Source organism: Podarcis liolepis, assembly GCF_965112155.1.
Source record: "Podarcis liolepis genome assembly, chromosome: 6".
In the NCBI taxonomy this organism is placed as follows: Eukaryota; Metazoa; Chordata; class Lepidosauria; order Squamata; family Lacertidae; genus Podarcis; species Podarcis liolepis.
The window spans coordinates 73455338-73468822 of NC_139559.1; the positions used below are offsets into that span (position 1 = coordinate 73455338).

General features: G+C 42.3%; 1 protein-coding gene across 17 annotated transcripts in view; it reads right to left on the reverse strand.

The window, feature by feature from the left end:
- Window positions 1-2294: 2294 nt before the first annotated feature.
- The window catches only part of AGL (amylo-alpha-1,6-glucosidase and 4-alpha-glucanotransferase), a 47379-nt gene continuing 36188 nt past the window's right edge, over window positions 2295-13485 (reverse strand). For 6 of the 17 annotated variants that reach the window (XM_083510902.1, XM_083510900.1, XM_083510901.1 and 3 more), the window contains exons 29-34: window positions 13109-13221; window positions 12526-12737; window positions 10339-10436; window positions 9591-9678; window positions 9348-9481; window positions 2295-6037 (exon numbers count right to left, since the gene is read on the reverse strand). In XM_083510902.1, coding sequence (XP_083367028.1) covers window positions 5920-6037; window positions 9348-9481; window positions 9591-9678; window positions 10339-10436; window positions 12526-12737; window positions 13109-13221 — 763 coding nt within the window. In that variant the 3' untranslated portion in view covers window positions 2295-5919. The remainder of the gene's footprint in view (window positions 6038-9347; window positions 9482-9590; window positions 9679-10338; window positions 10437-12525; window positions 12738-13108; window positions 13222-13485) is intronic. The other 11 variants (XM_083510894.1, XM_083510896.1, XM_083510899.1 and 8 more) reach the window with 6 other exon arrangements.

A 13485-nucleotide genomic window follows, 5' to 3' on the forward strand; every position in this document is an offset into this window, starting at 1 on the left:
GTTCTCATCCTGAAGCAAAGTTCTTAACCTGAGGTACTATTTCTGGGTTAGTGGAGTCTGTAACCTGAAGCGTCTGTAACCTGAGGTACCACTGTACTGATGTGGTATATTATGGTTTGCTTCCTTAAGGATTTCCCACCGGGGCTGATGTGTGACTAAGTTTGTGATGCAAGGAATTTTTCATAAAACTGAACATACTTGTAATACATGTTCTGACACATCATAGGCTTAGAGCCTCATTTCCATGCCAGCACAAAAGCAAATACTGGCAGGATCCTTAAGAGATTAAGTTTCCAGTGGTAATCATTATTTCTTACTTGCATTCCAGTTCTGCTTAGATGGCCCAGGTCAGGTGCTTAGCCTTGAATGCGCTAAATGTTATACAAACATAATGCAACCGCATGACAAAAAGCATCCATTATCAGACTGTTAAAGAAAGCAATCCATACTCTAAAATGATGGCACACTTATGACAGAAGTAGTACCACCCTCTCAACATGTCAAGGGATTCAGATAAATTATGTAGCAGCATAATGCAGTTTCTGTCCGCCATTAAACCGTAGAATTGTAGAGTTGGAAGGAGCCCTGTGGGTTATCTAGTTCAACCTCCTACAACGCAGGAATCTTTTGACGAACGTGGGGCTCAAACTCACAATCCTGAGATCCTTGAGTGGTTGCTTTGGGGTCTAGGTAGTTACCTTGTACATCCCAGAGCAGGGCCTGCTCAAGACATTTTGGCACCAGAGGCAAACCACAAAATGGCGCCTCCCCGCTAGGGACAAAGGATTGAGTGAAGATAGACTGGTGACTGGGAGTGGCCGCCGAGACCATATAACACTGGTCTTGAAAGACCTACACTGGCTCCCAGTACGTTTCCGAGCACAATTCAAAGTGTTGGTGCTGACCTTTAAAGCCCTAAACGGCCTCAGTTCAGTATACCTGAAGGAGCGTCTCCACCCCCATCGTTCAGCCCGGACACTGAGGTCCAGCGCCGAGGGCCTTCTGGCGGTTCCCTTACTGTGAGAAGCAAAGCTACAGGGAACCAGGCAGAGGGCCTTCTTGGTAGTGGCACCTGCCCTGTGGAACGCTCTCCCACCAGATGTCAAAGAGAAAAATAACTACCAAACTTCTAGAAGACATCTGAAGGCAGCCCTGTTTAGGGAAGTTTTTAATGTTTGAAGTTTTATTGTGTTTTTAATATTCTGTTGGGAGCTGCCCAGAGTGACTGGGGAGGTCCGGCCAGATGGGCGGGGTATATGTAATTGAAATTTATTTATTTATTAATATTATTATTATTGTTATTATTATATACACAGGGAAGGTATACATGTGGAGAATCAAATCGACCTTACCTGATATTTTAAGTGAGAATCAAAGGCTGTCACAGGAGGGCGGTACTCTGAATCACACTGGGCAGGTTCAGGAGACCCCAGCAGCGCCAGATTTAGGGTGGTCTGAACACTGTCTCCCCTGCACAGGGCACTGAGCTGAGGGGGGCACAAAACTGAGAAGCTCAATTTGGGTGTGCCAAATGTTGACCACGCTCGGGGTGCCAGATTACCAAAGTCCGCCCCTGAGGGCAGCCCCTGCCATTTCCTCTCTAGGGGTGGGAGACCAGCAGCACTTCCTATTTGTTGCGAGGCCACTGTAGAGGTGGCATTGGGGGGTGGCGTGGCAGATCTGGCCTCGAAGGAGTGCACCACACTCCAGCAGCAGTGGGTGAGGACTTTCTCAGAGGCCAGATCTGCTGCCCCTGTGGATTCTGCCACCTGAGGCAGTTGCCTCACCTTGCCTCATGGGTGAGCTGCCCCTGGCCCTTAGTTTCTACTATAATGAATCTGCCTTAGACTGAGTCAGACCATTGGTTCATTAGCCCAGTATTGTCTACACTGACAGGCAGTGACTTTCCAGGATTTCAGATGCTTACTAAAGTGCAAGTCCCATTAAACTCATGGTGCTTAGGCTTTCTCTTGAAAGTAGTTTATTCTTGCCAACCAAGGTCATCATCTAAATACATGATTTGAGAAGGTGTGCACTTACCACTCATCATCCTGACTCCTGCAAAATGAGTTCAGGGCAAACTCCTGGAATGACTACAGGCAAAAGGCACTCCAGCATCAAGTTCCTTTTTGACCTGCCCAGAAACATCATTTTCTTTTGAACACCAGTTGGCCAGAGATTCCAAATTTGGCTCTTGTTTTCTAATAAAAGGTTCCAACTCTCATTGGACCACTATGATCCCTTGCTAGGACCACCAGTTATGATTATATATTAATAAATGAAGGGACATGCAGCTTTGTTAGACTTTTATTGTATGTCACTCACATAACTGCAGAAAATAATCATCCATGTAACAAAAATAACTGTACCAGACAAGACACACAGGACTCACGTGTGCAACAATTGCACTTCTCATCATATGACATGCAGCATTAACTATGATTCCCTTTTAAATTGTTTTTCAGGTTTGGTAAGTACCTTCTGAAATGAAAATTACATCGCTATTTCAGTTAAGCAGCAGCAGCAACATGTACAGATGAGATACCCAGATGGCTTTTGCTCTATTGTTTGAAAGAGAATGAAACACTGATTGCTAGGATGCATGGCAGAAGATAAGACTGTGGAAGATATGCAGTTACCTTTTCGGTCTACCTACAGAGAGTATTGTTAATCGTATGTTGTTGGCATTAACCTGTTGGCTTTGCAATGCCTGCTAGAACAAGCTGTAAACTTCAGTGGCATTTTATACTTGCATTGTGTACAGGTAACTCACAGGCTTATTTTACTTACACGATTGTAGCTTTGCATTTGTGGATGGGAAATGGAGAGCAGAAGAAATCCATTCTCCATTTGCTTATTTCCTACCTTCCCATCAAAGCTACAACTGCAGGCTTACCCAGCTTTTGGGAAGGTGGAACGAGGGCTCTGGTAAGGTCCTAGAGCCCTTCCAGCCTTTCCCCCCAAACCAAGCAAGCCCTCCAACTTGGGGGGGGGGGGGTCAGTCCCGGGGGTTCCTGGCGTTACGTCTTTTCGCACTTATGTGTGGAACCCCACGGCCAAATCCTTGCATAGGTTACGAGTTACCTGCATACTGCTTTAAGATGCACAGTAGTATAAGATACTAGTATCTCCTAATTGTTAAGTCTCTTTATCTTTATTAAATATTGTTCTCCAAGCACATAATAACTATGAGTTCCACAGCAGATTTTTCTATTCTATATCTTGACAGAAACAAGTATCATGAATGCCTGAGTTCACTGGCTAAGTAGCAGAATGGATATTTTCATACAAAAGTGTCCTTTCTTCCCAACCAAGTTTGGACAGTGAAATCCAGGTCAACAGCACTGTTGGCAAAATAATGCTTAGTTCCCACCCCCGCAATTAAGGCATTTCAATTGACATTAAAAACATTAATTTTTTTGGTAACAGTTAGCATAATTCAAAAATCTTAAGGTATGCTATTTATTTGTACAGGTGAAGAACGGAAATGTATTTAAGCATTTTTAACACCACTGCAAAATAAGAAATATATTAACATGAAAATGTCTGTTGTTTTCAGACAGGGCAGTGCAACTTAAGAAAAACTTCAACGGAACAGAAAATACTGACAACTCACTCTTCCTGTTCAATGTTGTGAAATGCCCAAACCATGTCCAAATCTATTTAGTAACAAATGCAATTTGGCAAACTGAATTTTAAGCCGTGAACAAACCTTTTGCTATTAAAAATCAGACACCCACCTTCCCATGCAGTCAGGACAGCACAGGGCTCAATACAGGTCACTTCCAGATAACCTGCTTTTGAGCATTCACCCAGATCTGTTTGCCCACAATCTGCATGGAGGTTATACAATGTCTAACGATTTGTGAGGTTATATGATGTAGCATCAAGCAGCTGTTATCCTATATCTTTCAGTGCTTTCCCCCATCCCTTTCCTTATTGCAATAAGCCATATTTTTGGGGTGGGGTGGGGGAAAGGTTTGCTGTGCAAAAGCGCCAAAACCACTTGTGCAATGTGAATTTGCAAGTATGTGACTGAATTGCACCTGAACGATAGTATTAATTGCCTGAGAGTCTCTAACAACTGTCAGTATTCTTGATTCATTGCCTGCTGAAAGGTAATCTAGGTGGAGCTATTACAAGGGCAGATGTAATACCCATAAATTTCTTCAAGGTAGCAATTTCAGTAACACTTATCACAAATTGGTCATATTAATTGGCTCTAATTTCCAAGGAAATGGATTTTGGGTTCAGTAGCTTGTTTTCCAGCAACGAAACAGTGCAGTCCACTCAGAATTTGGCCTCGTTGAGTTTAAAGGGATTGATTCCCGGGCAAATGAATATAGGACTGCAGCTTTAATTGTTTTAATGAAATTTATTTTAAATGCCAAGAGATATGTTAAGGCTAGGAAATATTCCCAACAGATTGAGGAAATATATACCAGGCTAACTCAAAGTCCTTTTGATAAGAGTCTTAATAATAATAATAATAATAATAATAATAATAATAATAATAATCAGATACATAATATTTTAATTAACCACCCATTACTATAACTGTAAATGATTAGAAATGTCAAAACAATATAAACTTTTGTTGTTTATTGATGAAAAAAATCCTACCAAAAAATATTAGGTGAAATTCAGTGACATAATTATGATCAAATGGAAGCCGTAGTCTAAGTATCAACCATTCAGATTTCTTAAATTATTCTTAGTATTAAAGTGCCTATATAGACAAATTAACTATATTGTGCTTTAAAAAAGTGATATGTATCACAATATAGCTGTGGCATAGTGTATTCTCCAACCTGTTTGTCTGCACTGAATGTGATTTTAAGAACAGAGAATACAAGTAAGCTGCCTCTATGATCAGCATGTTCTCTGATAAACCTCTAACTACTATGCTTTTGCTTTGGGGATAAGTGTCAAAAAAAGCACTGAAATCAATAAAGTATTACTAGTACAGGCACAAATTAAAGAAACAGGCAGTGAAATTTAATTGTCACCACAGTAAATTTTAAGCCATTTCCTTTTTTTTTTTGCAACAGAAGGGGACATCCTTGCCAAATCTGTCTCTCGCTGATTAATTAATTGCACTGATATAATGGCAAAGCTGAATACAGGCTACTGAGATCCAGATCAAGTGCATTTCGGGTGAAAGAAGATATTTTTTCCCTATGGTTGTAGCAAGTTGCTTTAGATAAGCAGCCTGTCACATGGAGGAAGCCTCTGCAACACGAGATTTAAAAACTGATATGCAGCTACTTAACATGATGGCTCCACGGTGCAAAGCAGGAATCAGTTTTGCAACTTTTACTTGATTAGCTGACTGAGGAAAACCAACACTTATCATAGGACAGGCATAGGCAAACTTGGCCCTCCAGATGTTTTGGGACTACAACTCCCATGATCCCTAGCTAACAGGACCAGTGGTCAGGGATGATGGGAATTGTAGTCCCAAAACATCTGGAGGGCTGAGTTTGCCTATGCCTGTCATAGGAGGTAACCAGCTCCCTTCAAGGTGACTCTGCAAGCTATCTCCAGAGCACCGATTCACCACTTGAAACCAGCTTCGGTTGAATGTTATCAGTATACACATAACACATCAACATTTGATTAGCTTGTTACCTTGAGGAAAAGAGAGATACAGAGTTTGAAACCTGTTCCGGTAGAACGTGTTGTACTTTTAATCTAAACATATCTGACTATATTCTCAAGTGACGGTTCTTTTAAGTTTTTCTGATCCTAGTCCTCGCGATCAAACAAATATCATGGTGTGATTTTCAAAGGATGGGCATCAAATGCTCCTAACAAGTGTCTTGCCAGTGCAGGCACAGTCCACTACTAAAAGCAGGATAAGCATGGTTACGGCATTTGTGACAAAGCTAGCAGTTTCATCAAGGCAGGCAAACACGTTTACAAGTCATAGAGAACCTCAAGGATCACAGCAATGGACCAGGCCTGTGTTTCACAGCTGAAAGGGCAGTACTGACCATTTTCGTTAGTCAGTTCTGGAAGACCTTTCCAAGGTGATCTGCCAAAACAAACAAGCCAAAAGTTAATGCATCACTACTGGAATTACCGAGTATTTTAATATATTAAAGCAACCCATCTCACATAAAGGATAGCACACACGGGTGTGTGTGAAAGAGTATAGACCAGGAATTATAACTATTTGGCAAACTGCTCCGATTTCAAATTCGCCCCCCCCCCTTTTTAAAAAGGTGTAATGTACATTAGAAAAAGTGGGAAAGTCCCAGCTGTGGAAAAGACGAAGGAGAATTGCAGCTGTGGAAGACGAAACTTTACTGAGCCCAATGCCTTTTGACATTGCTTTTTTTTTCCTTTAAAAATGTTTAGAGGTACTCTCATTTTGACTCAAGAAAATCACCATTTTATAGTTCAAATCGGGGAAAATAAGTAGAGTAAATGGACAAAAGTACAAAGGTTCACAAAATGTTTAGGGGTATGCGTCCCCCCAGAAAAAAAGCACTGCCTTTTGAAATGAGTTCTTCCTCAGGGGCACTCTTAAAACTAGCAATTTCACTCCTAGCCTCTTACATACAAATATAATTTTATTTGTATGCCGCCTTTCCATAGTTCAAACCATGCTCAAGGCAGCATACAACATGAAAAAACTCATATAATTACAAATATAACAAATAGTCATAAACAATAAATAAAGCACCCCAAGTACACAATCAAATGGAACGATTTCCACATAAATCAAAATAAGATTCTCTAAAATAGAGAATCAGGCTGCTGCAAAATAATAGCCGAGGACTGAAATTGCTCTACTCTATATTAATGACAAAACAATGCTATCAATTATACTCAATCACTGGACACAGAGAGAAAATTATTAAGATGACTTTGTGTATACATTCCATTGTTGCCCAATTTCCCTTTTACTGGGGCTTGCATTTACATTCATTGCCTTGGTACTTCAGTGAAATAGCCTGTGTTATTCAGTACACAAGGACCAAGCAAAACAAACCAGCAGGATCCAGGTAGAGGCAGAACTGCTGGTTTCCAAAAAGCATAAACCTTGGCCCAGAGAACAGTGTGTGCATGTTACTGCAGTGACAATCTACACAACAAAGACTGGGGAAGGAAAACATTAGTGTCTCACGGTGCCCATCTGATAAGACGGGGGTTGGCCACTACTAAGAACACTGAGATCATGATGGTTTCCTGCATGCGACCAAAAACTTTTCGGAAGACAGAGCACCCAGACCAAGTCCTGCCCCCTTCCTTGCATTTTCTCTCTCTTTTGTTATGGTTCTGGACAGTTAAGAGTTAACACTCCAGGAAGCGTTCTTATTCACTGGGTGCATTGCCCACATGACCTGGGCATTTCTCTTTGATCTATGCTCTCTGGGGACGCGGGTGGCGCTGTGGGTTAAACTACAGAGCCTAGGACTTGCCGATCAGAAGGTTGGCGGTTCGAATCCCCATGACGGGGTGAGCTCCCGTTGCTCGGTCCCTGCTCCTGCCAACCTAGCAGTTCAAAAGCACGTCAAAGTGCAAGTAGATAAATAGGGAAGGTAAACGGCGTTTCCGTGTGCTGCTCTGGTTCACCAGAAGCGGCTTAGTCATGCTGGCCACATGACCCGGAAGCTGTATGCCAGCTCCCTTGGCCAGTAAAGCGAGATGAGCGCCACAACCCCAGAGTCGGCCACGACTGGACCTAATGGTCAGGGGTCCCTTTACCCTTTACCTTTATGCTCTCTGGGGGCTGCAGAGAGCAGTCTGTCTGAGAATGTGAGCAAGGTAGTTTCATTTTTGTTAGAGACAGAAAGTTGTGAACATGCAGCTAGATTCTGTAAGTTTTCTTTTCTGTTTGTTATGCTTCTAAATAAAGAGTGTTAAAGTAGAAACACTGGTGTCGAGCTGAGTTATTGAAGACACCACGCAGACACAGACAAAGCCATTTTACGCTGCATGTGAACTCTGCTATTATCCGGCAACTGAGAAGAGTGGCAGCGCGAGTGGCAGTGTGTGGGCGCCATTGAAGTTTGTTGGAGTGGCAATAAATGAAATTTATTTCAGGGCCATTGCAGCAGACTCAGTGGGTCAAAGGATTTACAACCCACAAACTTTAACATCTTTCCCCAACCAAGAACTGCCTTTCCAACCTATTGCAAGGATAATCTGTTATTGCAGTTTCCCAGGCAACCATGATAAGCAAGCAAAGTACCGTATTTTTCGCTCTATAAGACGCTCTATAAGACGCACCAGACCACAAGACGCACCTAGTTTTTGGAGGAGGAAAACAAGAAAAAAAATATTCTGAATCTCAGAAGCCAGAACAGCAAGAGGGATCACTGCACAGTGAAAGCAGTAATCCCTCTTGCCGTTCTGGCTTCTGGGATAGCTGCGCAGCCTGCATCCGCTCCATAAGACGCACACACACATTTCCCCTTACTTTTTAGGAGGGAAAAAGTGAATCTTATACAGCAAAAAATACGGTACTCGCCTGATGTGGGCATTCTGCTCTCCATCCCCATCCCTACACACAGAAAGGTATGTCTTGTATGCAATGATTCACAAGTGATTTCCTACTTCTGCATACAGATTACGGCTGATGGGACTAGGCCAGTAGATCTCTCCAATTTAAAAGGCTTTAGGGTCGAGACATGAAAGTATCACAACAAATTAATAATGGCTCGTGATACACTTGCAGTCTCACTCTTGTCTAAAATGTAGAAGAAGAAGAAGAAGAGGAGGAGGAGTTTGGATTTGATATCCCGCTTTATCACTACCCGAAGGAGTCTCAAAGCGGCTAACATTCTCCTTTCCCTTCCTCCCCCACAACAAACACTCTGTGAGGTGAGTGGGGCTGAGAGACTTCAAAGAAGTGTGACTAGCCCAAGGTCACCCAGCAGCTGCATGTGGAGGAGCGGAGACACGAACCCGGTTTCCCAGATTACGAGTCTATCGCTCTTAACCACTACACCACACTGGCTCTCTCCAATGTACAGCTCAGGTTTCCCAAATTTGGGTCTCTTCAGCTGTTTCTGGACTACAATTCCCATCATTCCTGACCACTGGTCCTGCTAGCCAGGGATGATGGGAGTTGTAGTCCAAAAACAGCTGGATAACCACGTTTGGGAAACACTGGTACTAGCTAAAAGCCCTGGTTCCATTTTATAGGTCTCATAAAAACAGCCATCACATCCTCTGCAATTCTTCTGCAAAGAATTTCCTTCATTATCCCTCTCCCCCCCCCCCTTTTTTGGCTGCAGTGTGTATGTAAGTATTCAAGGTGAGAGAGCCATATTATTTTGGAAGAAATATCAAAACAAACAGCGATACTTCAAGCTGCTTAAATGAAAAGCTACCTCTCAAGATGGACATAATGGCGAGAAAGAGCATTCTTAATCAAATAGACAGTCTTCACATAGATCTCTGGACCAATTAACTTGGAGAAGTACAACTTGGCACGAAGAAAATATCCAATTGGCCACAGCCATTCCTTAAAATAAAATAAAAAAGGCAAGAGAAGCAGAATTAAGGACACACATTTTTGGCAATGGAAAACCAAAAACTGTTGGGGGGAAAAAGTGCTGAAGCACAAAACTTACAGGTCCTTGGTGATAATTAAATCCTCTTGCCACATTGTAGTTATCATTGTCTAAGGCATTGTCGTAGACACCACAGTAAACCATATCACTGTAGAGAAAAAAATCACAAAGGTCAAATAAATACATTTATAGAAAGCTGCATGAAAAGATACAGAATTGTTTAGGGAGAATAGATCTCAATTCAAAAGAATTCGAATCAAAACTTTTCCAACATCTCCTCCCCCATCTAACCCCCCCCCCCCACTATTTGTAAGCAACATTAAACAGATCAATTCTGCACGTATATTTTCAGAGGTGGCAACAAGTTGCGTAATTCCCTCTTCAGGGAAGCTTGGTCTCCCAAACTGCTTTTAAAATGGCATGGTTATTTAATTTTTTCTTCCAAAAGATTTATTTTCACACTGATGGGGACACAAACTTATTTAAGCCATGGAGCATGGCACCATTTTAGTTACATGTTCAAAGTTAACTTTTCCCCCCTGGCAAATGTATTCAAAATGTGGTTGCATTAAAGCACAGGGGAAATCATATTAGCTGGATTGAGATGGGAAATATTGGAAAGATAGATACTACCCACTGGGAGTTTTTGAACAAAGTTTCTCTGTCAAGGAATCTTATATTTGATGGAAGAGAAGTCCATTTTTCTGTTAATGAAGAAGCCCTGGAGACGGAGACTTCTGTGTCTGCCTTGCACAGAATTTAGCTCCTAATTCTGAGCAAGATCTAATCAGCCTTCTATCGCACTTACTCTGGGTCCAAAGTTTTCATGCCAAGTGGACCTAGTAGCTTCTCCTCTACCATTTCAAGTGCTTTCCATGCTCGCTCAGGAGAGAACAATTCAGGTGCCTTGATAAAAAAACCAAGGGGGAAAAACCACTTAAAAACCAATAGCAAAACCCTGGAAAATTAAATGAACAAGCTTCATCCTGGTTTTCACACATATTTTACCCCCTCCCCCATATTATCCACACTGCAACCTAAAATCTCAGTGTAAAAGCAGTGTTTAAATGGCCTAATTTTTAATAGAGCACAATTCGCAAATATTCCGAGTTGCCAGTGTTGTCCTTTCCTCTTGACTCCCCAGAGCCAGGGAAGGAAGCAGAGCCCAGGGAAACTTGAGCCCAGAGACTTTGGATCCCTGTTGATGTGAGAACCACCAGCATTGCAGAGACTGGTAGGAATATTTCAAAGCACCTCACTGATAGGGAACTGAACATCACAGGCTAGCAGCTGTTCTCTGCGGGGTTTGTGGGCACTTCTGATTGTTCTACGGCAGATGAACTCTGCTGAGTCTAGACCTCACTGAAGGATGGACGAACCTGAGAACTTTGCCTTCTCTTCATTTCTCATTTTCCCAATCTTAAGTTCACAGCTGATCACACTTCAGGCAATTTTCACACCAGTTTGCAAATAGATTATGCGCCCACCCAGAGCATGTTTTGCTGTGTTATTATGTTGGAAGCCACCCAGAGTGGCTGGGGCAACCCAGTCAGATGGGAGGGGTAAAGGTAAAGGGACCCCTGACCATTAGGTCCAGTCGTGGCCGACTCTGGGGTTGTGGGCTCATCTCACTTTATTGGCCGAGGGAGCCGGCGTACAGCTTCCGAGTCATGTGGCCAGCATGACTAAGCTGCTTCTGGTGAACCAGAGCAGCACACGGAAACGCTGTTTACCTTCCTGCCAGACAGGTACCTATTTATCTACTTGCACTTTGATGTGCTTTCAAACTGCTAGGTTGGCAGGAGCAGGGACCGAGCAACGGGAGCTCACCCCCTCACGGGGATTCAAACTGCCAACCTTCTGATCGGCAAGCCCTAGGCTCTGTGGTTTAACCCACAGTGACACCCGCGTCCCAGCCATGAGAGGGGTACAAGTTATTATTATTATAATCATTATCGTCATTGTCATCTTTTTAAAAAGTCAGCATGGAGACCCATATGCATTTCACCTAATATAATGCATCTTGGTTTTCAGCAGTATATGCATTTGTTTCTGTGCACTAATATACAGTTGCATATACATATATGCATTTTTGGGTTGGGGGTTGGACTCGATGACCATTGAGATCCCTTCCAACTCCATACAGTGATTCATAGGAATTTGTTGGCTAAAGGGGATGGGATCAACATAGCACAGTATCTGACGCTACTGCATGACACAGCAGAATTGCGGATCAGGGTCCTAAGACTTTCTCATTTCTTCCTCCAGTAGCAGACGAATCAAGAGCCCTTCCTGCAAAGGCCCGGGGGAGGGTACAAAAGGATCCCACCCAAAATGCTCATGCTAATGATAACGAGTTAACGGGCCCATCAGATTTTGGAGAGGTTGTTTCAGAAGTAATGTTCAGTGGGATTCCTCCCCCAAATCATATTTCGCTCATCACAGCTTGTAAAGCGCCAGTGAAGAAAAGCTAAACTAAAAGCACAGTCCTAAACATGTCTACTCAGAAGCATGTCTTGTTGAATTTAATAGAACTTTCTTTTAGGTAAGTAGAGGTAGGACTGCAGCCTAAACTATGTAATAGAAGTTGAGTTTTAAAAAAAGAAGCGAAAAAAGTTATACAGTGGTGCCCCGCAAGACGAATGCCTTGCAAGACGGAAAACTCGCTAGACGAAAGAGTTTTCCGTTTTGGAGGTGCTTCGCAAAACGAATCTCCTATGGGCTTGCTTCGCAAGACAATGCCTTGCGAGTTCCTGCGGGTTTTTCCCCCTCCCCCCTTTTTCTAAGCCGCTAAGCCGCTTATCAGCTGATCCGATCAGCAGATAAGCCGCTAAAAGCCTCTAAAAGCCGCTAATAGCGCTAATCCGCTAATCCGTCAATGGGCTTGCTTCGCAAGACGAAAAAACCGCTAGACGAAGAGAATCACAGAACGGATTCTTTTCGTCTTGCAAGGCACCACTGTATGGTTTGAAAAGTATGTTTACACAATACATACCACAACCATTGCTATAGGGAAATTTGGCCTTAGTTGATAATCACACCAAGGACTTGAAGCTCCATAGCTGTCCTTATATATGCCTCGCTTGTGAACCAGAGTTGGGTGTTTCTCATTGGGATCTGCTGGATTCTCAGAGACAAAGAACAGCTTTTCAAAGTGTGCCAGGATTTTTCTGTTCCACTGATCATACGTTATGGTCTCTTCTTTCCCTGGAAAACAACATAACGTGAAAGACTGGTTTTGATAATGTTTCAGTGCCAACAGAAAATATATATATAAAGACCGGTGTTGGTTTAATTTCAAAGACAAACGTGAACCTGAAATATACTCTATATAAGTACTATGGCTTGGTGTTCAGTGGTAGTCAACAAGATTCCTCAGGCTTGAAAGTTTGAAAACCACTGCCAAAAATATTGCTTCGCACTCAGAACATTATCCTCGGGTGCAGCACAGTTAATAATAATTATGATTTTGAAGTAAAAATACTGACCTTGCAGAGTTGTTGTAAATACTACAACTAAATAATGCATGTGAAATGGTTTGAATTTTCTCCGTTCCCATTGCAGATGAGACTACTTACCATGTCTTTTGACAGTAACTCCAGAATAAGGAAATATATTATTCTTGGACAACTCCAGTAACCAGCGAACTGTTGATTTGCATAAACCAACTATCTCCACAGCGGAACCATCTCTAAAAGTACAAGAGATATAGGTTTCAAGATTTACAAAGCAAGATTATAAATGACACTGCTCTAGGATTCCTTCTATCAGTATGTATTCAGAGTCTAAACCAAGAATACAACTCAGATCACTCCAAGAACCACTTTTGTAGGTTTTAATTGGGGCTGCATCCAGTGTTTTTGTTACCATTTTAACTTGGCATCTCTTTTCCTTCATTCTCTACTAACCCCTTGTTTTTCCCCAAGGTATGCACTCTTCCCCACAGAGCTTACTA